Source organism: Equus quagga, chromosome 11 (genome assembly GCF_021613505.1).
Source record: "Equus quagga isolate Etosha38 chromosome 11, UCLA_HA_Equagga_1.0, whole genome shotgun sequence".
NCBI lineage: Eukaryota > Metazoa > Chordata > Mammalia > Perissodactyla > Equidae > Equus > Equus quagga.
Window position 1 is genome coordinate 73,347,293 of NC_060277.1, and position 25,223 is coordinate 73,372,515.

Here is a 25,223-nt window from a genome sequence, read left to right on the forward strand (position 1 = left end):
GACTGGAGATTAGGAAAGGCCTCCCTGAAGAAGTCATACCTAGTGAGGTTTGAAGAATGATTAGGAGCCAGCCATAAGAAAACAAGGAAAAGAGTAGTCTAAGCAAAGAGGGGCCGGCCCTGTGGCTGAGAGGTTAAGTTTGGGCGCTCCGCTTGGGTGGCCCAGGGTTTCGCCGGTTCGGATCCTGGGTGTGGACGTGGCACCGCTTGTCAGGCCATGCTGAGGCAGCGTCCCGCATGCCACAACTAGAAGGACCCACAGCTAAAAATATACAATTCTGTACTGGGGGGCTTTGGGGAAAAAAAAAAGGAAAAAAAAAGATTGGCAACAGATGTTAGCTCAGGTGCCAATCTTTAAAAAAAGAAGAGTAGCGTGCTCGAAGGCCTGCAGGTGGAGAGAGTTTGGCATATTTGGGAATCTGAAGGAAAGCCAGCGTGGCTGGATCAATATTCTGTGGGGCAGAATGAGAAAACTAGAGAAGTAGGCAAGGACCAGATCGTGGAAGGCTTTTATAGACCACAGTACGAAGTTTGGATTTTTGTTCACCAAGAGGTATGGGGAAACCGTTGAAAGGTTTTCAACATGAGAGTGACCATATTTCTGTTTTCAAACGATGGCTTTGGCTATGTGGAGAACAGACTGTAGGAGATCAGGTTGGAAGCAGGCAGGCTAGTAGGGAGGCCACTGCAGGTGAGAGGTGATACTTGGAGATGACAAGAATTGGATAGATTAGAGGTAGAAGCTGCAGGGCTTACTGATAAGTCAGAGAGAGGGCTGAAGCAAAGGAGTAAGTCAAAGATGACTCCAGCTCTCTAATTAGAACAGCTGAGGGGTGTGTGTGCACCGTTTTCGGAGATAAGGAATACCTGGCCAGGCAGATTTGGGGGAGGGAGGGGCAGTTGGAATTGGGAGTTTACAGATGACTTGAGAGTGCCCCAGTGGAGATGACAAATAGTTGAATATTTGAGTCTGGAGCTTAGAGGAGAGTTTTTGGGCTAGGGATATGCATTTGGGAATCATCAGTGAATAGTTGATATTCAAAGTCCTGTGACTGATGAGATTACTGAGGGGAAGAGTTATAGAGTGAGAAAAGAGGACTCAAGACCAAGTGCTTTATCTTTTGAGATTGTGTAGCATTCTAATTAACTTGATTTTCTAACCTGGTTAGATATCCGACAATCACAGAGGATTCTGCATCTCCATGTTTTCTTTTCACAGCTCATAAAGGCAATAAATAAAGCAAACCCAACCACGAATTTTTTTTTTTTAGTTAGAAGTGTTAATCTGAAAACTCTTTGTAATTAAATATCTTTCTTTAGTTTATAAACTTTTCTGGAAATCAGTCATTATTTTGAACATTCCTCGTTGAAGGGAGTATAGATATAAAAAGTGGAAATATCAGATCTCTGAAGAACTTTTCCTAGAAGCTTGTTTATAAATCAGTCAGTCAATTTGTGTTCTTATCAGTAACCTCTTCTAAAGGCAGAATGTGGGGGCGGGGCTTCCCTTGGACTGGAGTTTCCAATTACTTTAAATTTGCTTCATGCAGGTCACATTTCCTGTACTAATAGTAGAAGTTGATTGATGTTTGCCTTGGTAGGTAATGATGATAAAATTCAATTTTTCTTCTAAATATGTGGCCTTTTTTTTTCTTGTCTCCATGTGTTTGTTTCACATGTTTCTTTAGAGGTTTTTGAGCCAGTTGTACATTTTAAACACTTTTTATTTAAAAAATTATATTAAAAGCCATCCTACCCAATTCCAATTCTCTTGGGTTTTTTAGGTAACCCATTAGTAAGTATATATTTTGCTTGCATGTTGGCTTGTTTGCTTGTTTCATTAACCCCCTAGCTCTAAAACTCACCAAAATTAATTCCTTAAATTCTTCTTTCAAACATGAAGCATTTCAGAGTCTTATTGCTCGTACCTTACAGTGCCAAAAAATACCTTTCAGGCTACCAAGAATTTTCACTTGCTACTATAAATGTTCCTTCTGTGCTCCATATCACCAATGTTGAGAGAGCACTAGCTTTCCTACCTTCTTTAATAGTTTCTGCGCCCCCCAATCTTATGTAAATATCATTAAACTTTTTTGAGGGGAGGGGATTTGGCCTTTCTTTTGAATGTAGGGTCTAGGCATAGGAATGCACACTGCTTTTTATTGTTGCTATTGTACTGTTTCTTGGATGGGAGCCGAGACTTCATGCTAATATTGTACTGTGTGGTTATGTCCAGAGGGTATAGTTACCGATTCCTATTGTGAGATGCTAAAACAAACTTAAAGCTGTAAACTGTCAGTTTTTAAGAATCAGAGCATTAGTCTAAAAACAACATGCACATAATTCAAAAGAAATAATTTTACCCTTCCATAACTTTGAAAACCAAAAAACAAGCATGTCTGATGCACCGCTGCTTGCCATGACTGTTTTTGAAAAATGAATTAGGCTTGTTAAAGGATGTGGCTGAAATAAGAATCTCCCTATATTTTACTAAGATTTTCATTTCACTGTGCTATAATTTATTTACCTGTTGTTGGACATTTGGGTTACAATACATATAATTCTGTAGGTAATATTTTGTGCAACTTATATGCATTTCTGATTATTTTTTTAAAATAAATTCTGGACTCTACTGAGTCCAAGGTAATGAACATCCTCAGGATTTTTGATACAATGTTACATTACTTTTCAGAAAATTTTTATCTTTTTACACTCTCAGCTTTTGGTGTATGAGAGTTCTTTCTCTTTTCCTTAACAGTTTTGGAAACATTTATAGTCTCTCAACTTTGCCAGTCTGAAAGACGAAAATTGTATCTTGTTTTATTTTGCATTTTTGGTTAACTAATGAAGTAGGATGCTGATTTCTTTAAAAAAAAAAAAGTCAAATGAATCAGAAATCACTGATGTAGATAGAATAATATATCTTTATTCCACACAGATGTGAAAAGGATTTGCTTACAAATGGCTGCAAGAGAGTGTGTTTTCAAATCTTATCTTGAGAGACTAGATGTAAACTTTCACTTCTGCTATGAATATCTCAAGCTCTAACCAGTATTCCGTAGGAACATTCTGAATCCAGTTTCTAGAACATAAATTTGCTAGTTCTCTGAAAACACTGGAACATAAATGGAAAATTCAACAGCCCTACTTCAGGGGACTTGCTTATGATCCACCAATGGGCAAGATGCAGGCAGAATTGCCAGCTGTTTTGCATCTGCAAACATTTGTGCAGAACGAATTTTAATAGATGTTGGAAATATAAAAAAAAAAATGTAGCCTCCCCTCTGAGAAAGTCAGACCTATCCCGTGACTTTGCAGATGCCCCCTAACCCTGTTAGCCAGAGTTTCATTCCTAAAATTCCATATTTTGCTTCTCTTCCTTGTGTGAGAAGTTTTAGAAATGCTTCAGGGAATCTCACAACTTCAGAAAGTCTTGATACTGCTTTAGTTGGCCCCCTCTGATGTTGTATTCAGAAGACTTTGTGCAATTAGAGTTCACCCATGAAAGATTCTGTTTTGACCTATAGGGATGCCCAGACTTTGTGTGTATTATTTCCTTCATAAGAAAGCCTATTTCTTCATTTTGTATTGAGGTAAAAGTTACAGGTAATGAAGAGAGATTTTAAGAGAAAACTATTATTTTTGTTTATCGAATGGACAATGAAGGCATAGTAATTCCAGTAGGAGTTTGCTGAATCAGTGTCTGAATGATTCCAAGTACAGATTTGGGGTTTATAATATCAGTGTTCCGGGCGTCCAAAGGAGCTCACTCAGGCCCAGATAGGTGCCTCTGTGACACTTGTCAGTATCCTTGCTCACATGTCAGAGTTTAATCAAATCTGTTTTTTTCTGGGACTTACTACTAAAAGGCTAAGTAAATTCTTTCATTGTCATTATTTGTTTACTTTTCATTTAATTTTTTTAACTACGTAATATATTCATGAGATTCAAAATTCAAAAAGTTATAAAAAGGTGTACAGTGAAAAGCCTTCTTCCTACTTCTGTCTCCCAGCCATCTAGTTTCCCTCTTCACAAACAACTAATGTTATTAGTTTTCTGTGTCTCTTTCTAGAAGCACTCTATGCATAGACAAGCAAATATGTATATGTGTGTATGTTTGTGTGTATGCCTTTCCCCTCTTGGACTAATGGTACCACACTATACATGATATTCTGTACTTTACTTTTTTTCACTTAGTCTATCTTAGAAATATTCCCTATTAGTACATACAAAGCTCCATTGTTTTTGTTATTCCTGGATAGGATTCCATTGCAAAGATATACCGTAGTTAATTAATCAGTCTCAAGGCTTTTGTTATTATCATAAATGCTGTAATGAATGACATTAGAAAAATGTCATTTCACATAATTACAATAAATTTCTAGAAATAAAGTTGTTGGGCCAAAGGGAAGGTATAGTTTTATTTTCAATAGACATAAAGCTAGGATGTGACCCAAGGGTTCAACCTTAAAGACTAAACCTAGGAAGAAATAGAGGTCATAGTTAGCTGACCAGAGATTCTGATCTCTGTCACCAAGTAAGATGACTTTAAAATATCTTTCTTTATGTACAAAAAAATGGCAGTGGAAATGCTAAATGATTACTTTCAGTAATAATTACTTTTCAGTGATGGTCATTAACTCTAATTCAGCACTTTAAATTATTTCCTTATTGCCATAGATAGTTCAAGGCAATAACATAATTCTAAGGAAGTCCATTCATCCAGCTTGCTAACATCTTAAATACTGCTCAGTTTTTAAAAAATTAATGATTGGCATTTTAAATAGCGTTATGATTTTAAACTCATTCACAATGCAATAAGTGTAAACATTAATTGAGTTTCTGTTCTATGAAGACATTGTCCTTGCCCTCAAGGAGTTGACTATATTAATAGTTTACAATCTGGGCAAAAATTCAGGAAGGATTTTTTTCATCCTTTACTGTTATATCATGATCTGTAGTTTATCTCTTTCTCTATTTTCCCATGAATAGATGGTCCACCTGGCTAGCATCTTTTCATGTGCTTATTTGCTATCTGTGTCTTGTCTTGGTTATGGGTCTGTTCAAATCTTTTGCCTATGTTTTATTAAGATGCTTGTCTTCTTAGTTGTGAGAATTTTTTATATATCCTGTATACAAGTACTCTGTCAGACATATTTTGCAAATATTTCCCCCAATCTGTAGCTTATTTTTTGTTTTCTTAAGTGAGTCTTTCAAAGAACAAAAGTTTTCAATTTTGTTGAAATCCATTTTATAAATTTTTTCTTTACGGTTCGTTTTTGTGTCGTTAAGAAATCTTTGCCTAACCCAATGCTACAAAGATTTTCTCCTATATTTTCTTCTAGAAGTTACACTTATTTTTTTGGTAACCAATTACCGTTGTCAAACTGGTCTTCCCAGTTGAGGAAATTAGGCTCAGATAGGTTGAAACAATTTGCCTAAGGTCATTTAGCCATTAGTTGTCATTATGTCTTCTGATTGTAAATTCTGTGTTTTTCCCACTGTACAGGTCTGTTCATATTATGTCAGAATATGTGTATAGTACGATCATAGGCCCGTGGTTGGTCTAATGTATCCTGAGGGTGATCATTTAGTTTGTCAGATCCCAAGGCCTTGCCTTCTGTCATTTCCTGCTGGGATCTAACATTTGTTTAGCACATGAATCAGAGAGCAAGCAAGGGAGGAATTATTAAACTTAATCGAATGTTATTTTTTTTTTTTGATGAAGAAGATCAGCCCTGAGCTAACGTCTGTTACCAATCTTCTTCTTGTGCTTGAGGAAGATTGTCACTGAGCTAACATCTGTGCCAGTCTTCCTCTACTTTATATGTGGGATGCTGCCACAGCATGGTTTGATAAGCGGCGTGTAGGTCTGTGCCTGGGATCCAAACCTGGGAACCCCGCGCCACCAAAGTGGAGCATGTGAACTTAACCACTATGACACTGGGGCTGGCCTCTCAAATGTTATTTATTTTTTAAGTGTCCTCATAAAAGATATTTTCTAATTACTTGAATTGAATCCAGATTTTGATTTATGCATCACAGTATTAATAATGAAAGAATGTATTCTGAATAGTCAAACAACAAATATTTATTGAATGCCTATTATAAATGCCAGGCACTGGGTGTAGTTTTTGGGTATCCAGTAATGAGTGAATTAAGTATACTTGATCTTTTTCCCCATTAAACTTGTAGTGTAGAGCAGTAGTTTTCAAATTCTTGTAACTGAGATCCACAGTAAGAAATACATTTACATTATAACCTGCTATGCTTGTGTAGGTCTTGCACACACATACATATCTAAAACAGAAGTTTTGTGAGACAGTTCTTCCTCTTCCTTCATGTAGTGTACTCAGATATTTTCTGTTCTATTCAGTAAAAAAAAAAAAAAAAGCTATGTTGTTGCAAACCACTAACTTGATTTCACAAGCCATTTATGGGTCTCAGCCTGCAGTTTGAAAAAAAATGAGTGGAAGCTGGTTGATTACTGCATTTTGGAGAGAGTTTCAAAGACCGTGGTTTGGTGACAAGGAGCTTGCTGGGAGAACAATATGGTGTCTGCCTTTTGAGATTCCCAGCTGCCCAGTGGTCAAGTGGGACAGCGAATATAACTATGAGTTCCCCTCAGATACACCAAAACTTTCAAAATTTCAAAGGAAGTGCTGACTTCCTTCGTTAGATTCTGTAGTGCTGGAAATGACAGTGCTTCTTTACTTGTTCTCAAAATTACAAGGCCCGTTGTAGACTTAGGAGTAAGAGGGAAATAACTAGCTAAGGAAATTTATCACTCAAACTCGAATTCTAAAACATACCCAGAAACTGAAATACTGTCTTCAATAAGAAAATTTAAATGTATGTTTCTTCATTTGATTGTTTGGAATTGAGGAAACTGGGTATAGTCAGTGGTATTACTTGGCTAGATATAAGTTACAAACCGTCCTCAGAGAAGGGACTTTCATGAGCCGTAACCACAAGTGACGTTTTTGTCAAAATAAGAAACTGTTTCTTATCCTTTAAGCAGACAGTTCAGAGGTTCAAAACACAAGAGGGATCTATCCATTCATCTGTGTGCACTTATTTGAAGATTAGAAAAGAAGGGACGTTGCTTCAGAAATTTGAAATTAGAGACTTGATCAGAGGATTGTGTGACACTGTTTAGCCTGATTTCTACTCACATTGGGTTTTTGGTAGCGGAGTCTTTTTAACTCCCAATGTAACTTCTATAGTAAGGTGATTTTTACTTTGAATCTTTCTAACCACCTTCCTTTGACAAATCCACATGAGCTAAAAACATTGATCTGAGGACTTACAGAAAATGTGGTCCAGATTTAAAGTTTCTGGAGGTTGTAGGGTTCCATTGCATTTCCTGATGAGCTAGTCCCCTTTCTAATGGAATTATTTTGTTGTGGTAGAGTGATGATAGTAAATTACCATATTTTAAACAATAATTTTCTAAGATGCACATGGTTTAATTACCAACCAAGAATACCAGTGTTGTTCTCAGACCAATATTTCTTCTCCATCCTAGACAGTGGGAATAGTGAGGATAATACAGGGGTCTTAGGACGACTTCCAAGTCAAAGGCTGCTCAGGTTTTGTTTTTTATCTTTTGTTGTCTTTTGTCCCCCAGTTAGAAGAAACTAGTGTATTCAGAAAGAATTTCCTTGGTTATGAGAAACAGACCATCCTCTTCATAGGATATGTTCATGGGACATGGAATAAACATTTTCTTTTGGAGAAATTATCCTCCTAGGAAGGGATTTTCTGCTGGAATATCCTGGTTTCTGACAATCCTGACCAGGCTCAGACGACGCTGGCTCTCAGAACCTGACTGATATCTGTGGGACATAGCACTTGTCACTGCTTTGCTCAAGGGCTCTGCCTGGGCCTGAGTTTTCCTTAATGTCCTATCTAAGAAGTCCATGTGTAAGCTCCAGGTTTTTCTCTAGGATTAGGATAACGGCTATCATAAACTCCTATGCTTTATGTCTATTCCTGCTGCTCATGAAAAGAGCTGTGGTTTCACCTGGGCCTGGGCTCTGTGCAGAGGCCGACATGAACTTTCGTTTCTGTAGGGAACCTTCCTGTGCTTTTGCCTCTGTTCTTGAGAAAAAGCCAATGTCAAAAGCAACTCATCCTTTTTTGCAAATTTCTTTTTGGAGGAACTCCTTTCTGTGGCAGTAATCAGAAGGTCTTGTTCACAAGGGGGTCTCTGCTAACCCCCTGGCCTGGGCAGGGTGTGAGTTCCCTGATGCTGCATCCCTTCTTAATGCGCTCCTCTTTCGAGTCTCTAGTCTAGTATCCTTCTCTTGTCAGTTGGAGCTAAGTCCTTGTCCTGGCTCTTCCCTTTGGCCAGAAGCTTAGGGACCCAAGGTGTTTCCCTTTGGCCACCATAAGGACACACAGCACCTGGAAAGCTGCCATGGCCCCAGTGCAAACACTCCGGAGGTGGGACTATGAGACCTTAGAAGCCAACCTGAGTCAAGGAGCACTACAAGGGGACAGCCCTGTGGCTGGCACTGAAGCCCTACCTCATTTTTGAGCTTTGACTTACTAGCAAGCTCCTCTTTAAGGCGTGGTTGACTTGGATTTTGGGCAACCAACATTCTTGGTTGTAGGAGGCACTCCTATGTCACTGGAGCCCCTAGACTACATTAGGTTTGGGGAATTTCTCACCACAGTGGCTCTTATGCTGTCTTCCAATTGTGGTTTAGGAGATAAGACCCCTTGATATTGACCATCCCGCTGGAATCTCTGGCCCTTGAAGCAATTTCTGAATTCATCTCCAAAATCCTTTTCCTAAAGTGGAAACTAAACTTTGAGAAATGCCCCCTTTTTTATGATGGGTTCTTCTCTAGATGTTTTTCCTCCTCTGTTCTCTGGCTCTGGGGCATTGCTGTTTTATGTCTGGGATCTCCTGAGACACTTCCACTCTCATCCCTTTGCTCATTTCCTGATAGTGCTCAACATGTAGTCAGCATTTGGCTTCTATTAGCCCTCCATGAAGTTCCACTTTTCCATGTTATTTTCTATGATGCTGGATGAGAGAGACTGAAATGTCTGTCTGATGTTCGCGCCATTGAGGGGAACGGCGAGGACTCCACAGGCCCATGACCAGTATTTGATAGGGACTATTCTATGGTGGAAACAGTTTTATGCGATCACCTTGTCTCTTACCTGCATGAGCGTTTCCCTTAAGGAACTTGGCAATCTCACTGTGGTATCAGCCCCTGAAATGTGGGTGACTGAGGAGAAAAAGGCAGACTAGGGCAGATTCTGTAATTGGGCTTCTCTCACCCTAACAGTTTTATGAATTCAAGAATCTTGAGGGGTAGTCCCTACCTCTACTGTACCCAAAACTGAATGTGATATTTTTTTGAGGAAGGTTAGCCCTGAGCTAACTGCTGCCAATCCTCCTCTTTTTTTCCGAGGAAGACTGGCCCTGAGCTAACATCTGTGCCCATCCTCCTCCACTTTATACATGGGACGCCTACCACAGCATGGCGTGCCAAGTGGTGCCATGTCTGCATCTAAGATCCAAACCTGTGAACTCCCAGCCGCCAAAGCGGAATGTGTGCACTTAACCGCTGTGCCACTGGGCCGGCCCCTGAATGTGAGTTTTTAGCACACGGTTTGAGTTTGGATCAAGGAAGGAGAGCTCCTGAGAGGTGGTCTGGTGATGTTCCACTCAGATAGTATTAATGGTTGATGTAACTGTTTCTCCAGAGAATAGGGAGTGAATTTCTTTGAAAGATTATACCTCAGGTTTACAACCTTTCAGCTTCTTCTAGGCAGCTTCTCTCATCATAGTGCAGTTAATCAATTAGAATGCACAAATGACCTTTCTGCAGTGTGAAGAGATCTTGTGGTCAGAATGCTGTATAGGGAATTAACTACAAATACAAAATCATCACTCACTTTACTCCTAGTTTGGCCTGATAGTCCTTAATTTTGGGTGTCTCTAGCTTTCCTCGCTAATCAACCTAGATTCCTCCTCCAGTACTAGAGTTAAATCTTTCAGCTCTTTTATTTATTGAAGAAGGAATCAAGTTCTTTACTTACTGGGAAATAGGCCTAAGGCTTGGTTCTAAGTAAAAACTGTTCTTTTCACAATCTTCTGAAACCTGACTTGGTAATGTCTCAGGATTCTGTCTCAGTAACAGCAATCTTTTTGCACTTGTCTTTCTTTCCTGGCGCACATCCCCAGACAATTGTCCAAGGGAGGCTTTTCTCTCCTTTCTTGCTTAGTGTTGTCTTGTCTTCAAATTCCTCTTGTTTTCTGAATTCCCCTAGTTTCTGTAAAATAGCCTTCTCTTTGCTCTTCAAACCTGTGTTCCCCAAAGGAATATCCGAGCTTCACCTCTTTGCATACTCTACAGAAGCATACAGTGGTCATATTACATGGTATACACATTAGCATCTCTAAAACCCAATTCACTTTCATAGCTCAGGTTCCAAATCAAGCTACTCAAAAAAAATTTTTAAGGTGTTTGTGGGTTAGGGTTGAAGGTGATTGATGTTTGTGTTTAACCACAAATAGCTTTCGTACATTCGTCTGAGGAGGGAAATAAAGAATTAGAATTCTAAGGTTTTAAACACCATAAAAATAATATGTAGGATGATTTACCAAATAAATGGGGGTCAACAAATATTGTATGCTTTTAGCACATGTGGAGTTAAGCTTCTGTACCTCCTGTTTTGCTAGCCTGCTGTCAGCTCACAAAGTTGACAGAACTGATTTGTTTTTACCTCCTACACAGAACAGGAGGGAAGTAAGCAGCTAACTTGTTCATAGCAGAAGCCTAACCAAAAATGGAAAATAAGAGAGTATTTGGTTTGCCTAAATTGAGGCAAACCAGTCTATGGATCATATCAATTTTTGGCCACTTAATTAGCAACTAGAGACATAAATCTGAAAGTTTTCTTTTGTATCATAAGATTCGAGATCCAGAAGTTCTGAGTTGCTGCCGCTATTTTATTCTCATTTTTGTGGGGTTTCAGTGAGAAGTGAGCATCTACCACTGGCTTCTTTGCTTTTCCCTGTGTTTATGAACTTGTTTATTACTTGTTTATTAATTTGTTCTTCTGTGTATGATTACTTTCCAGAATCCACCATAGTACCTAGCTTAGTTATGCTATGTGGGTGTTCATTAAATACAGTTAGGGCCTCTGTATGTAAATTGAGTAACCAGTACATATGAATGACTGTACATCTCACTCGCAATGCACTACTTTTGTTGGTTTTGCTATCAGAGCTAGTTGAGGAGTGGTATAATTCCACCACTCTTGTTCTAAAGCAGTGATTTTAGTGCTACCTACAGATGCAAATACTTTAGACTACTGGCTCTAAGACTTTATATCACAATCACTTGGAGGGCTTGTTAAAAACACATTTCTGGGTCCTACCCCCAGAGTTTCTGATTTGTTAGATGTAGAGTGGAGCCTAAGAATTTGCATTTCTAACAAGTTCCCATATGATGCTGCTGCTGGTGGTCTGGGGACTACACTTTGAGAATCACTGCTGAGGGATTTTTCTCCTATTTCAAAATCATACCCTTGTAGGACAGATAGTTATATCAGAAAAAGAGAAGGAAAAAAAAATGCTCAAGGAGATGACAAGGTTTGGTGGGCTTTAAAAAAAAAAAAAAGTTCAGGAGCTGGCCCCGTGGCAAGTGGTTAAGTTCGCGCACTCCACTTCCGCGGCCCAGGGTTTCGCCAGTTTGGATCCCGGGTGCAGACATGGCACCGCTTATTAGGCCGTGTTGAGGCAGCATCCCATGCACCAGAACTAGAAGGACCCACAACTAAAAATATACAACTATGTACTGGGGGGATTTGGGGAGAGAAAGCAGGAAAAAAAAAAAAAGATTGGCAACAGTTGTTAACTCAGGTGCCAATCTTAAAAAAAAAAAAATTAAAAAAATGTTCACATTATCTCTGTGAGAGAGTGTAAATTTGCTATTATAAGTAATATGGTATTTGTGTAGGATTTGAGATAAATGAATGTTTGGGGAATTCAAAGCAAAACCTCTAAATCTGCGAAATCTTCATGTATCAAATCATTATGTTGTATACCTTAAACTAATACAATTTTCTATGCCAATTATATTTCAATAAAATGGGGGAGGAAAAACCCCCCTAAATCTTATCATTGTTAATTGCAATAAAAGACTTAGAAGGCAGGGGATGGGGAGGTATAGTAGAAAAGTATGAATATTGATATTGTGGGGGCCTGGAATTGGCCACCCCAAAATATGTCTTTGGCATGATGATTATTTAGGGCTAGTTACTTTGCAGACAGGAAATCAACTGAAAAGTAGAACTTACTTGCCCTTTGTTAAGAGACATTTACATTGTAAAGGAAATCTCCATCTGTAAAGATGCCTCCCTCTCTGTACCAGGAAGAACGGGGTGACCTTATCTCTAGAAATTCCTATCAATACAGAATGCCAGGACTTAAATCTGCATAATAATCTTATTCCTGTTTCTGGTAACCTCCTGTAACTGACTCCCACCACCCCCAACATCCTCCATTGTCTTTAGCTGGATATGATATTTAAGGTGGGGGCTTCAGCCATTTTGGCGAGTTGCTCGGCTTGCCTGACCTCTCCCATGTATACATGTTATAAAGTTTTGTTTAATTTTCTCCTGCTATTCTGTCTCATGTGAATTTAATTCGTTCTCCGGCCAGATGAACCAAGAAAGAGTAGAGGAAATGTCTTCCTCCCCTACAATATCTAAGAGACCTGAGTTAAAATCCTTGTTCTGCCACTTAACATTTAATGAATTATGTTGGAGTGTGTAGCTTCACTGGGTTGTTTCAGTGTTAAATGAGATAACAAATGTGAAATGCTCTGATTATGGTAGCTGACCATCACTTATTTTCATAGAAACTGGCCTTCTCAGTTGCTTTTGTACACTCAGGAATCTTTTCAAACTCTACAGGGGATGAGTTTTATCCAAAGTCATTCCTCAAACAAACCCCAACACTGGCAGCCCTGTGGATGCTATAGAAATTCAGACATAGAAGATGTTTTCTCCAAATACATAAAATCTACTTAGGGAGTTAGGATTCTTCCCATTGAAAGTACCAAAATACCATATTAAAAATGGAGTAAACTGTGACTTTTTTAACATAAGAAGCCCGAAGGCAAGACAGTGGCTCAATGCAATTATCAAAGTTCTGGATTCTTTCCATCTTTTCTGCCCTGTCATCCTTAGCATGTTGCCTTTTGTCCTTGGGACTGCTCCTTTCAAGGTCACAAAATGGCTGTCACAGCTATAGGCATCATATCTTTGCACCACTGCATCCAAAGTCAGAATGGGCAGGGATTTTTTCTCAATTCTCCTTTATCAAGGTGGAAAATCTTTCCCCTAAGCCCAGGGCAGGCTTGCCCTCAGGTCTTGTTGACCAGGATTAAGATATATAACTGTGTTGGCCTCCAGGGAGGTTGAAAAGGCAGGAATATGGCATTTTCAGCTTCATTGGTGGGGCTGGTAGGTGAGAGAGGTGAGAAATGACTGTTAATAGACACCAGAGAGAGTCTACCCCGGGGAGATAGGACTAAAATCCATGTAAAGATTACAGACAGTTCTGTGCAATTTATCATTAGGCTAAATGTGTGCTCTAGGCCAGGGGTCTCCAAACTTTTTCTGTTCAAAGCCTGATAGTAAATATTTTAGGCTTGGCTGGCCACAGATGGTCTCTGTTGCATATTCCTCTTTGCCTTTTAAAAATGTGAAAATCATTCTTAGTTTGCTGGTCATGTAATAACAGGCTGTAGTTTGCTCACCCCTACCAAGGCCAGGAAGGCTCAGAGGAGAGGGACCTCAGTGAGGCTGAAGTCATCATTTTGAAGCTTCCTGAAATTCTGAGATTTGAGTGGTGCTTTGCAGGATGGGTAAGATTTAGATGGAGAGATCATGTTTCTTCTGAAGGGAGTAGTGAGTGGAGAAATAAGCCTGTGATGTTTACCATAAGACAGTGTGTTACATGCAAAGAATGGAGAGCCGGAATACCTTTACAGATGAAATGGACCAGTTGCAAGCCAGAGTTAGGGAGTACCGTGGCTTGAATTCCTGGACTGCCTAGCCACTGACAAGTCAAGCTGCTAAGTAGCTCTGAGAAATGAAGATGCTCTTTTGGCTTAAAGCCTCCATGTTGACTTAGAGCCCAAGGGAGGCAGTGTCTCATGTAACAATTGGCTCTTCAGTAGGAGCTGTTGCTACTATGACTAATTAAAGGACAAACATCATGTGTTTAGGGTGGTGAAGACTATTGGTCTCTTAACCATACCTATGCACAAAGATTATGACTTATCTGCAATTTGTGTTATTGTTATTGGCAACAAGTTGTAACAACTAATGCTAAGTCACTTACTCATACATTGAACATTTGTTGAATGCTTACTGTGTGCCAGGCCTTAGAGATACCAGTTGAAAAGCTCATGGTCTAGAGGGAGAGAAACAATATGTTTAGAAATAATTATGGTAGAGTGAGGTAAGGGTTAGAAAATATATGTACAAGGAGCTGTGAATGCCTAGAAGAAGAAACCACCAATTCGTCCGGATTTAAACTTTCAAGTTGACTCAGTCTAATTATTGCTATCCTTCAATGGCCATAGATTATATCCTTAATACTAGCCAATTATCTTGTAGATCTATACCATTGATTGCAAAGAGGCCTGTGTGAAATACTATGGTTGGATCAAATCCAGTTCATCATCCAGAAAAAGCAGTGTCAAACATTCTGCTGCTGCTACTAAGTTTTTAGGGTCCTATTTATGTGCAAATGTATAGCTGTAGTGTTGCTTGGTCCCTTAGTTTTGTGCTTCCTGCAATACTGGTATGAAAATTGGGTTCTGAAAAACAATTGTTTTCCCCAGTAAAATTTGTAGAAAACAAGATTCTATTGTAGACAGAATAATGGCCGCCCCAAAAGAGTCCTTATCTTAATCCCCTGTGAACCTGTGAATATATGATGTTACATGGTAAAGGGGTGAGTTGTTTGCAGATGGAGGTTGCTAATCAAATGACTTTAAAATAGGCAGATTATCCCAGATTATTGGAATGGGGGCAATGTAATCACAAGCGTCTTTAAAAGTAGAGGAGGGAGACAGAGAGCAGGTTGGATTGATATGATATGACAAAGACTCAACCCACCTTTGCTGACTTTAAAGATAGAGGAAAGGGGCCACAAGCCAAGGAATGCAGGTGGCCTCTAGATGCTGGAAAAGGTAAGGACACAGATTCTCCCTGTTAGTTTATTAGAGCTGCCATAACAAGTACCGTAGACTGGTGGCTTAAACAAGAGAAATTTATTTTCTCACAGTTCTGGAGGCTAGAAGTCAGAGATCAAGGTGTTGGCAGGGTTGATTTTTTTCTGAGGCCTCTCTCCTTGGCTTGTAGTTGTATATTGTCTCCCTCTGTCTTGACATGGTCTTTCCTCTGGGTGTGTCTGTGTCCTGATCTCTGCCTCTTATAAGGATACCAGTCATATTGGATTAGAGCCCACCCTAATAACCTCATTTTAATTTAATTACCTCTTTACAGATCATATCTCCACATAGTCACATTATGAGGTACTAGAGATTAGGACCTCAACATATAAATTTTGGGGAGACATAATTCAGCCCATAATACTCCCCTAGAGCTTCCAGAAAGCACATGGATCTGCCACCACTTTAATGTTGGGACTCCTGACCTCTAGAACTGTAAGATAACAAACTTGTGTTGTTCAAGTCTATGTTAATTTGTTACAGCAAATTAGAAATGAATACAGTTACAAGTAACCTGAATCTGTTAATAGGAGACCAATTAACTGAATTGTGGAAAAATCTATACAATGGAATATTATGCAACGATCAAAAATAGTAAAATCAATGTCCATTGACAGATGAATGGATAAATAAAATGTGGTATATACATATAATGGAATATTATTCAGCCTTAAAAGGGAAGGAAATTTTGACACATGCTACAACATGGATGAACCTTGAGGACATTATGCTAAGTGAAATAAGCCAGTCACAAAAAGACAACTACTGTCTGATTCCACTTCTACGAGGTATCTAGGGTAATCAAACTCATAGAAACAGAAAGTAGAATAGTTAGTGGTTGCCAGGGACTGTTGGAGGGGGAAATTAGTTTTTTAGTGGGTATAGAGTTTTAGTTTTGCAAGATGAGAAAGTTCTGAAGATTGATTGAATAACAAGGTGGATATACTTAACACCAATGAACTGTACACTTGAAATGGTTGAGATGGTGAGTTTTGTGTTACATTATTTTCCCATAATTAAAAATTTGAAAAATAGTGAAACAAAGCTATTAAATTAAAACGGCAACGACAGAAGAATAGATGTAATGTGCTTCCATTGTACATCTTAGAGAAAGGATATATACACATATAATGCTTCTATGTAGATAGAATATCTCTGGAAAGATACCTAAGAAACTGGCATAGTAATTACTTCTGGGAATGCAGTTATAGAGAACTAGGAGGTAGGGGGACAGGGGTGGGAGGAAAACTTAAATACTCTTTGACACCTTCTGAATCTTGTTTACCACATGCAAAGATTACATATTGAGATAACAGTTTTTACCAAGCTCATAGATAGAGAGAATAGATTGGCGGTTGCCAGAGGCGAGAGGTGGGCAAAATGGGTGAAGGGAGTGGAAAGGTACACACTTCCAGTTATAAAATAAATAAGTCACGGGGATGTAATAAAAAAAGAAGAAGAAAGAATGATTTTTAAGTATGTAGCTTGGCATTAGGGATTGCAGAAAGTTTTCCCACTTGGGTCATCCTTAGGCTAAGAGATTGCTTTCTCAATCCAGTTACACCCAAGTGTCATGATAACTAAGACCTACTTCTTGTCTTAGCCTTTAAAGGGTTAAAACTCTTAGTCCCAAAGTGATCATCAGGCTTTAGGGTACATGTACTTTTATTGTTTGATGTCTAATAGTATATTTTCAAAATCTCTAGTTTCTTTAAGAACAACTGAAATGTATTCACTTAGAACCCCTAAAAGAGTTGGGAAGAGAAAAGATGGAGGAAAAAAGGAAAGACAAAGGAAATGTAATAGTCAATGTTCTCTGCTTCTGAAAATCACATAACTTATATCTAGAAAAGAGACTTAACAGTAGCAACAGGTTTTGACTCTTGTGGGATTATTTCTTAAGACTCCTGCTTGCAGATCATTATGTAACTGCAGAAGTTAGATTTTACCACTCTTCAGAACATCCTTCTTAGTACATGAGTCCTTGCACCATACATTCCATATAAAGATTGCCTTCAGAGATACTTGGGAATTCCAATTCCTGAGTTGATCCTGGGTTCTGCAGAGTGAACTGTCTTGCTTATGACTATAAAAGACTTATCCCAAGAATGTGTAAGCCTTTTACATCTAAGAAGGAGATGATTATTGCTATGGTAATAAATATTATTATAAGCAGCAGCAGTAGTAGTAGCAACATCAGTAGCTAGGTCATGCTAACTGCTTTTCTTATATCATCTCTCATACAGTCTTTCCCAAGACCCTATTAGATAGATGTTATTCTTGTACCCATTTTTATGGATGAGGAAAGTGAGCTCAGAGAGATTACGTAATATGTTCAACACCACATGGCTAGTAAGTGGCAGAACCAGGATATGAACTCAATTTAGTTTGCTTAAGATTTGGGCAAGAATATGCGTTGGACTTTATCATCTTCAAAATTTGTGCTGAAATAGCCAAAGGCACAGAAAGGAAGGGAAAGAAGGAAGAGAGAGAAGAGAAAAGAGAGTTGATATCTGCACTGCAAACTGGAAATGATCACCATCCTCATGCTAGAATAAACACTGGAGGACTTTGTATAATATGAAATTCAGACAAGACCAGGTTAGGGCCTGCCAGCCTGAGAGGTACTGTGTATAAAAGCCCACCTGGGTGTGAGTTAAGGAAGCATCTTTTATTCCTAGCTTACTAAAAATGTTTGAAATCAAATAGGACTGTTAATTTTATCAAATATCTTTTAGCATCTATTTAGATAATCTTACAGTTTTTCTCATTTGATGTAATAATATGTTAAATTATATTAATGGAATTCCTAAATATTCATTCATTCTTGGGATAAGTCTTTTATAGTCATAAGCAAGACAGTTCACTCTGCAGAACCCAGGAACAACTCAGGAATTGGAATTTCCAAGTATCTCAGAAGGCAGAGGAAAGAATTTGAAATGTCCTTTGTCTTCCTTTAGGATTCTTAGAATTTAAGTTAGAACTAAATATGTTGGTTGCAAGTAAATACTTGTTCCATGAACCAATTATTTTTAATGCTACCAGCACGCTTAAAATTGATACCTTGTATCTTGATGAATTGAATTTCAATTAATAAGTATGCAGTAAAGTCTTAATATAACTTTAGGAATGCAAGTGTCATTACAGGGTCTCTTTCTTGAAAGGTCATTTTGAAAGAGCTTGGGTAAACATGCTGAAGTATTTATAAGAGTGAAAACTTGAAAATCGTAACTAGTGTAATTTGGATTAATTAACTTCTACTTTTCTCTCTTTTCAGTTTGTATACACTGTGGCAGTGACAAGTCACTTTTGATATGCTTAATATTATCTATGTTATCTTCTCTTGTGATAGGAGAATTTGGGAAAATTGAAAGCAGCTTTGGTCTCTGCCTTATTAATTCCTTCAGATATTTTACTTGTGATTAAGGCTTTAGCTTTTCTAATATGACTGTTAGAAGTCTTCAGGTATTTTGTAGACTGATTTTTTTTTAAAAGACAAATAGAAAATAAATGTTCTTATTTTTTTCCCCTTCTAAAATGCAAGAGAGTAAGGAATCAAGAAACTTTGCATTTGCAGGATTTAAAAAGTGATTTTAAATATTTGGTTGTTTCCGTTTATTTTCTAAAAGAGGAAAAGAGAGGGATAATGAAGATGAGACTGGGTTGTAAGAAGGAAAACCAAACATAGGCAAAAGATCAGAGTAGGAAAAAAGTAAGAAGGAAGTAAACCGGGAGAAGGCAGTTACCAGAAATAGTAACTCTGAGCTTTACTTTCTTTCATTTAAGTCTATTTGTACTCTAAAACTCTTAATCTCTGCCGCTATTCTGCAGGTTGAAACACAGCCTCAGCTTTGAAAAATCAAAGTAGGAATCAACGAGGACAGTCATAGAGTACTTACATATGATTAAGTTTCAGCCACTGGTAGTGGAAGTTTTTTTTGTTTAACAGCTTTCTTGAGATATAAAAGTTTCCTTGTGCCCCTTTGGGGTTTTTTTTGTTGTGGTTTGTTTGTTTTGTGGTAAGAATATTTAAAATGAGATCTACCCACTTACCATTAATTTTAAATGCACAATAGAGTATTGTTAACGGTAGGCACTATGTTGTACAGCAGATCTCTAGAATTTACCCATCTTGCGTAACTGAAGCTTTATACCCATTAAACAACTCCTCCCTATTTCTTCCTCCCCCTTAGCCCCTGGTAACTGCCATTCTACTCTCTGCTACTGTGAGTTTGATTATTTTGGATACCTCAAATAAGTAGAGTCATGCAGTATTTGCCCTTCTGTGACTGGCTTATTTCACTTAGTGTAATGTCCTCCAGGCTCATTTATGTTTTCACATATGACAGGATTTCCTTCTTTTTTATGGCTGAATAATATTCCATTGTATGTATATACCACATTTACTTTTTCCATTTGTCTGCTGGTGAACAGTTGGGTTGTTTCCATATATTTGCTATTGTGAATAATGCTGCAGTAAACGCAGGAGTGCAGATCTCTTAGAGATCCTGATTTCAATTCTTCTGGATTTAGCCCCAGAAGAGAGATTGCTGGATTATATGGTAGTGGGAAGTTTTGATGATATAAAGCATATACATCTCTATGTAGGGAGAACTCAGTTTCCAGCAGCTGTTATCCAAACAGCAAGCATTTGAATGGACCTTAATGGGTCAGAGTTGGAGCTTTTTGCTTTTTCTCTTCTCTTTTTCGTGGTGGTGTTAGTTATAAGGGAAAAATACTCTTGTGTTACCAGCTAATTGTTTCACTTCTTTGTCTCGTTTTCCTTATCTCTCTTCTATACAGATTTTGAAAAAAGAGATTGGAGAGTGGAAGAAAGGTTTTAAATTGTTTTCTGGCATCTGTCAGGGGGACTTGGGTAGGGCATGTCTTTGGCTCTTCTTATAAAGACTTGTTAGCAGAGGGCTAATGAGGCCAGGCACGTGGTTAGATTCCCCAGTCGTGTCCTATGTTATATTCTAAAGCCTGTCTCTAAACAATCGTATGAAATACGTACCTTTGGATGTGACGATAAATGAACACAAACCTAGCCTATTCTGGGAAGGCTTCACAGTACATGCCGTGAAGGGTTAGTAGCACCATCTTTACAGAAAAAAGACATCCCATTGCCCAAATTGGAAATCACAGAAAATGCTTCAGCTAATCAAACATTCCTCAATCAGTTTTCCGATCACCTAACCAATCGCCTTGTTGGCTTTATTCTCTCCAAAATAGCCATCCCTAATCAGAATTGCAGCTTCTCATGAGCTAACATTGACTCAGTGACTTCTGCTGGCTTTTTCCCTCATGCTTATGGCCCCATTCATCTGGATCTCTGAAATGATCTTGTTTGTATTACAGAGCTCTCATTTGGAAGACAGTGAATCAGCAGCATTACTTTGCTGTGAATGTGAAGAATCAGAAATCTTTAGTGATTCCAATGTACGTAGGTATATGTTTTTATACAGCCTTTGGTGATTCAAGTGAAAGCTTTTTGGGTAAATTTGGCTCTTAAATGTACCTGGGATAGTGACTATTATTTCATCTATTTGGCCTCACTTAGCCAAATAGTCTGGGAAGGCACATAAGTGACTTGGATGAATGTATATATTAATAGTATGATATATTTGTATGGTCCACTGAAAGCATATCTATCAAGGTAGAAAAATGTTGCACCCTGGAACCTTGGGTGAGTCTCCCTCAATAAGGAATATGATTGTTTTTGTGGGTTTTTTACATTTTTTTAATGATCAATAGTATCCTTTTCCCTGTGGCCACTGCTTGGTATTGGTGCTGCCAGTGGACCTTTTTTTTCCATATACATAGACTTGACGTATTTTGGCTGTAAATAACGTAAAGCAAAATAGTGTTATAATTACTGGACTGGAGATTCAGCCAGATCATCTCAAGTGTAGAACTGTCTAACTACGTTTCATGAGATGTTGTAAATTTGATTTATCTCAACTGACTCCCAGCGTAGTTGCTGAATTATTGCAAATTACCCACAGAATCAGGCTGAAGTTAGAGAAGGACTTAAATTGACTTTTTTACAATTTAAATATCTCTTCCAACAGGATAGTAACTGCCTTTTCTAGCTATGGCTAAAACTAGGTTCTAAAAACCTTGATAAACTCTGGGTTCTGTCTGTTTCAGGATGTTTATTGTGTATAGTAGGCACACTATAAATATTGTTGGAAGTTTCACCAATGGAAACTCTCTCTCTCAGAGTAACCTGTGCCTCTCAAGTATATCACCATAATATTGCCTGCTCTTAAACTGTCTTCTTCACCTTCATGGCGCAATGAAGGTGATCACTATTTTAGGACCTCATTCAACTATTACATTGATTTCCTGGTTGCACTTCATTCAGCATTGGTGAAGAGTCTGGCATGGCATGAAGTCAGTTATTGTGACTCATTAATAGCTGGAGTGGTGCTCATTGCCTGAGTGCTTGAAAACATTAACTGATGAATTCACATGAATGCTCATTTATTATCAACGTTTTACAGATGACAAAATGAGTGTGGAAAGGTTATATTCTTTGTCCAGTGTTGTGCGATAAGGAAGGGCAGCACTGACATCATCATCTCAGTTGACAGCCATCAGTGAGCTTGTTGTCGGTAGGTGACATCATCATTGATGGAATGAGTTCCAGTCTCCTTATGTAGTATCCTACAAGATTTATTTTGTTCAGTCTGCAGTGGGGTCCTCTGGACTTCACTGGCTTATTGTTTTGGCTGATTTTTGTCTTAAAGAGACTAGTGCATGGCAATCCACATGCAGAATATTTTTGTGAAATTGGACATGTGGGGACATCTAGTTTTAATGATTTTCTCCCTTAGAAACAGTTAGTTCCAGATATGCATTTGCAGATTACTCTGGGTTGCTTTATTTTCTTGCCAGAGCTTTTATTCATTTAAGTTGTCGTCTTTTCCTCTTTATGAAGCAAAAGTGGTTACATGTACTTGGCTGGCTTTTTAAAGATATTGGATCCTCCTTCTGTTTTATTTGTTCAGGGAGTATTTCCCACACTTTTTTCTCAGCTTCCCATTCCCACCCCAGTGTCCAAGGAGATTGAAGAGAGCTCCTTCCCAATTTGAAGGCTTAACCTTTAAAACAAAATTATTTGGAGAGCAAACTGATTGAAATCCCCACTTTGAATTTTCTTCAAAGGAAGTGGTATGGGATCTTGATAACTGTTTGAAATAGAAGTTAACTATTGTAAAGAAGAGTAGAAGAGCAAGCCAATTACTGAAGAACTTTCTTTTCAATCTTGGGATAACAGAAATATGAACTTTGGTTAGCTATATGCATTCATTCACCAAGCATTGACTGGCTGTCGTCTTGAATCACCCTGCCTAGGCTGTGGGGGTTAGGCATTAAATATAGAGTCTGCCGAAGAGCAAACTTTGAACTATAAGGTGACTGAGGTCTACGGATCTAATGTAACGCATAGTGGCTATAGTTGATAACGCTGTATTGTATAACTGAAATTTGCTAAAAGAGCAGAGCTTGTGTTCTCATACATAACACACAAAAGGTAAATATGTGAGGTGATGGTTATGTTAATTAGCCAGATAGGGGGAATCTTTTCACAGTAGATAGTATATCAGAGCACAGTGTAGGGGGCCTGCCCTGTGGCCAGGTGGTTAAGTTCTTGTGCTCTGCTTCGGCGGCCCAGGGTTTCGCCGGTTGGCATCCTGGGCACAGACATGGCACTGCTCGTCAAGCCATGCTGAGGCGGCATCCCACATGCCACAACTAGAAGGACCCACAACTAAAAATGCACAACTATGTCCGAGGGGGCTTTGGGAGAAAAAGGGGAAAAAAAAAAGTATGGTGTACGCTTTTTTTTTTGCTGAGGAAGATTAGCTCTGAGCTAACATCTGTTCCCAGTTTTCCTCGTTTTTTTTCTTGAGGAAGATTAGTCCTAAGCTAACATCTGTGCCAGTCTTCCTCTACCTTATAAGTGGATCGCCAGCACAGCGTGGCTGACAAGTGGTATATGTCTGTGGCCAGGATCCAAATCCAGGAACCCAGGCTGCTGAAGCAAAATACAATGAACTTAACCACTTCGCCATGAGACCAGCCCCCAGAATGTACACTTTAAATATCTTAAAATTTTGTTTGTCAATTATACCTCAATAAAGCTGAAATTTAAGAAAAATCTACCCTAGGAGAATGTATAATCTGTGTTTCAACATATTAGTTTTATGGATATTCTTGGAAAGCCATGAAAAGGAGAGAAGAAAATCATTCATATGCAGTACCTGGGGAGAAAAGAAGAACTCTGTGGATGAGTGGAAAGAAATTTGGCTGGAGGCAAAGAAGGGAGACTCTCTCTGGAAGAGGGCTGGCTGCCTTACATTTCCTGGGGCTTTCCCAGAAGAAGGGAGGAGTGTAAAGAGGCCCCTGCCTCTTCTTCTCTGGTCCAACTCAGCCTCTAGGGAACCAGATAAAGGGTAGAAGCAGCTACTTGCTCCCTCTGCTGTGCACAGGGTTGTTGGAGTCCTCCACGATGGGAAGAGGGACTGCCTGCCCCAGAGCAGGGTGACAGTGTGACTGGAAGAGATCACAAAGGAGATGCTGGCCTTAGCTGCAGGGATTTCATTTTGGCTCCCTATGAGAAAGAATATAGGCAGTGACTTAAGCAGGTTGGCTACTAGTGGCTGCAGCAGCCTCTGAGACTCCTGAGGGTCCTCTGCATCCTACATCTTCCCTTAAAGGAGAAAAAGCTCTGCATGAGCTGGTATTCCAATTATTGCACTTGTTGCTGGGGTTCAGCTAGAAACAACTGGATTCATTACCATTGTAGGGTTATTTCCCAGCCTGGAGGTCAGGAAAATGCTTATGTTAGTTTATTTCCTAAGAATGCAACTAATTTCTTTGTGTCCTTTTCCTGCTCTTCTGACCCCACCTCCACTCTACCAAACAGGAAGAGGGATGCATATAAGTGGTCTTACTATTTTTATGGTCTATTTCATTCTTTTACTTGAATATTATATCCTTGTAGGGAATACATTTTCCTCTGTGCAGTCAAAACAGCTCTTCTGTTTGACTAGCCCAGTGAAAGGAAAGAGTGTTAACCTTTTGTTATTAAAGAAAAAAAAAGCCACCCTAGAAGCAAATGTGGAGATGGCAGACAAATCTAAATTGTAAGAATTATTTGGTTTAGAATATATTTTTAAACCATCGATTTGCCTTCTCTTCCAGAGCAGGACAGTTGTCTCAGAATACAACAGGTATCCTTCTAGATGAGAGCTTCTGTGGAGGTTTTCACGTGCAGTCATTTTGTGGGGTGGAAGAACGGCTTTGGAGAGAGAGAATATTTAACCTAATACTAAATTCAAGATAATGGATTTAAGAATTTAAGAAAATTATTAGCATTAAAACAAGCCCTAATTCAAGGCCTGCTAGAGATTGAAGATAGAAGGGACTTTAATCTTTAGGATTCTTCTGAAGCACCCTGTTTTTCATGTATGTTTTAAGTCTTAGAATATGGTGTATGGGTAATCAAAACAATGAATGATTTGTTAGCTCAGAAAGTAAAACTACATTTAGGAGGGAAAACTGCTGTCGTCATTAAATCTACTTTTGTAAATCTCTAGAGATTGTGAGCACAAAATGATTGTAGATAAACAGATACAATGGTAACAAACTGGTTGGCTGGAAGATGGTGGTGGTATATGGGCCAGCAGTATCCTGTCACGTCTGATGATTTGTATTTATTTACCCTCGTCTTTTCAGCTCTCTGTACTGTGTGTATTTTTTATTTCTTTTTTCAGACTCATTTGCAGAGACAGCATTTCACAAGCCAACATACACAAATATAAAAAGAAAAAAAAGGAAAATTTGTACTAATGAAGATGTGGGTTTTATTTTGAATTTCAAATGGCCAGTTAGCCAGCAGCAAACAACTGTCCCACCAGAGTTCAGGATTATTTGAATT

General features: G+C 38.7%; 1 protein-coding gene across 3 annotated transcripts in view; it reads left to right on the plus strand.

Annotated features, from left to right (window-relative positions):
- Positions 1–25,223, plus strand: part of SSH2 (slingshot protein phosphatase 2) — a 240,854-nt gene that overhangs the window by 40,640 nt on the left and 174,991 nt on the right. For 2 of the 3 annotated variants that reach the window (XM_046675521.1, XM_046675523.1), the window contains exon 2: positions 20,636–20,716. The exons of the other annotated variant lie outside the window; for it this stretch is intronic. In XM_046675521.1, the coding sequence (XP_046531477.1) occupies positions 20,636–20,716 (81 nt within the window). The remainder of the gene's footprint in view (positions 1–20,635; positions 20,717–25,223) is intronic. 3 annotated transcript variants of the gene reach the window in all.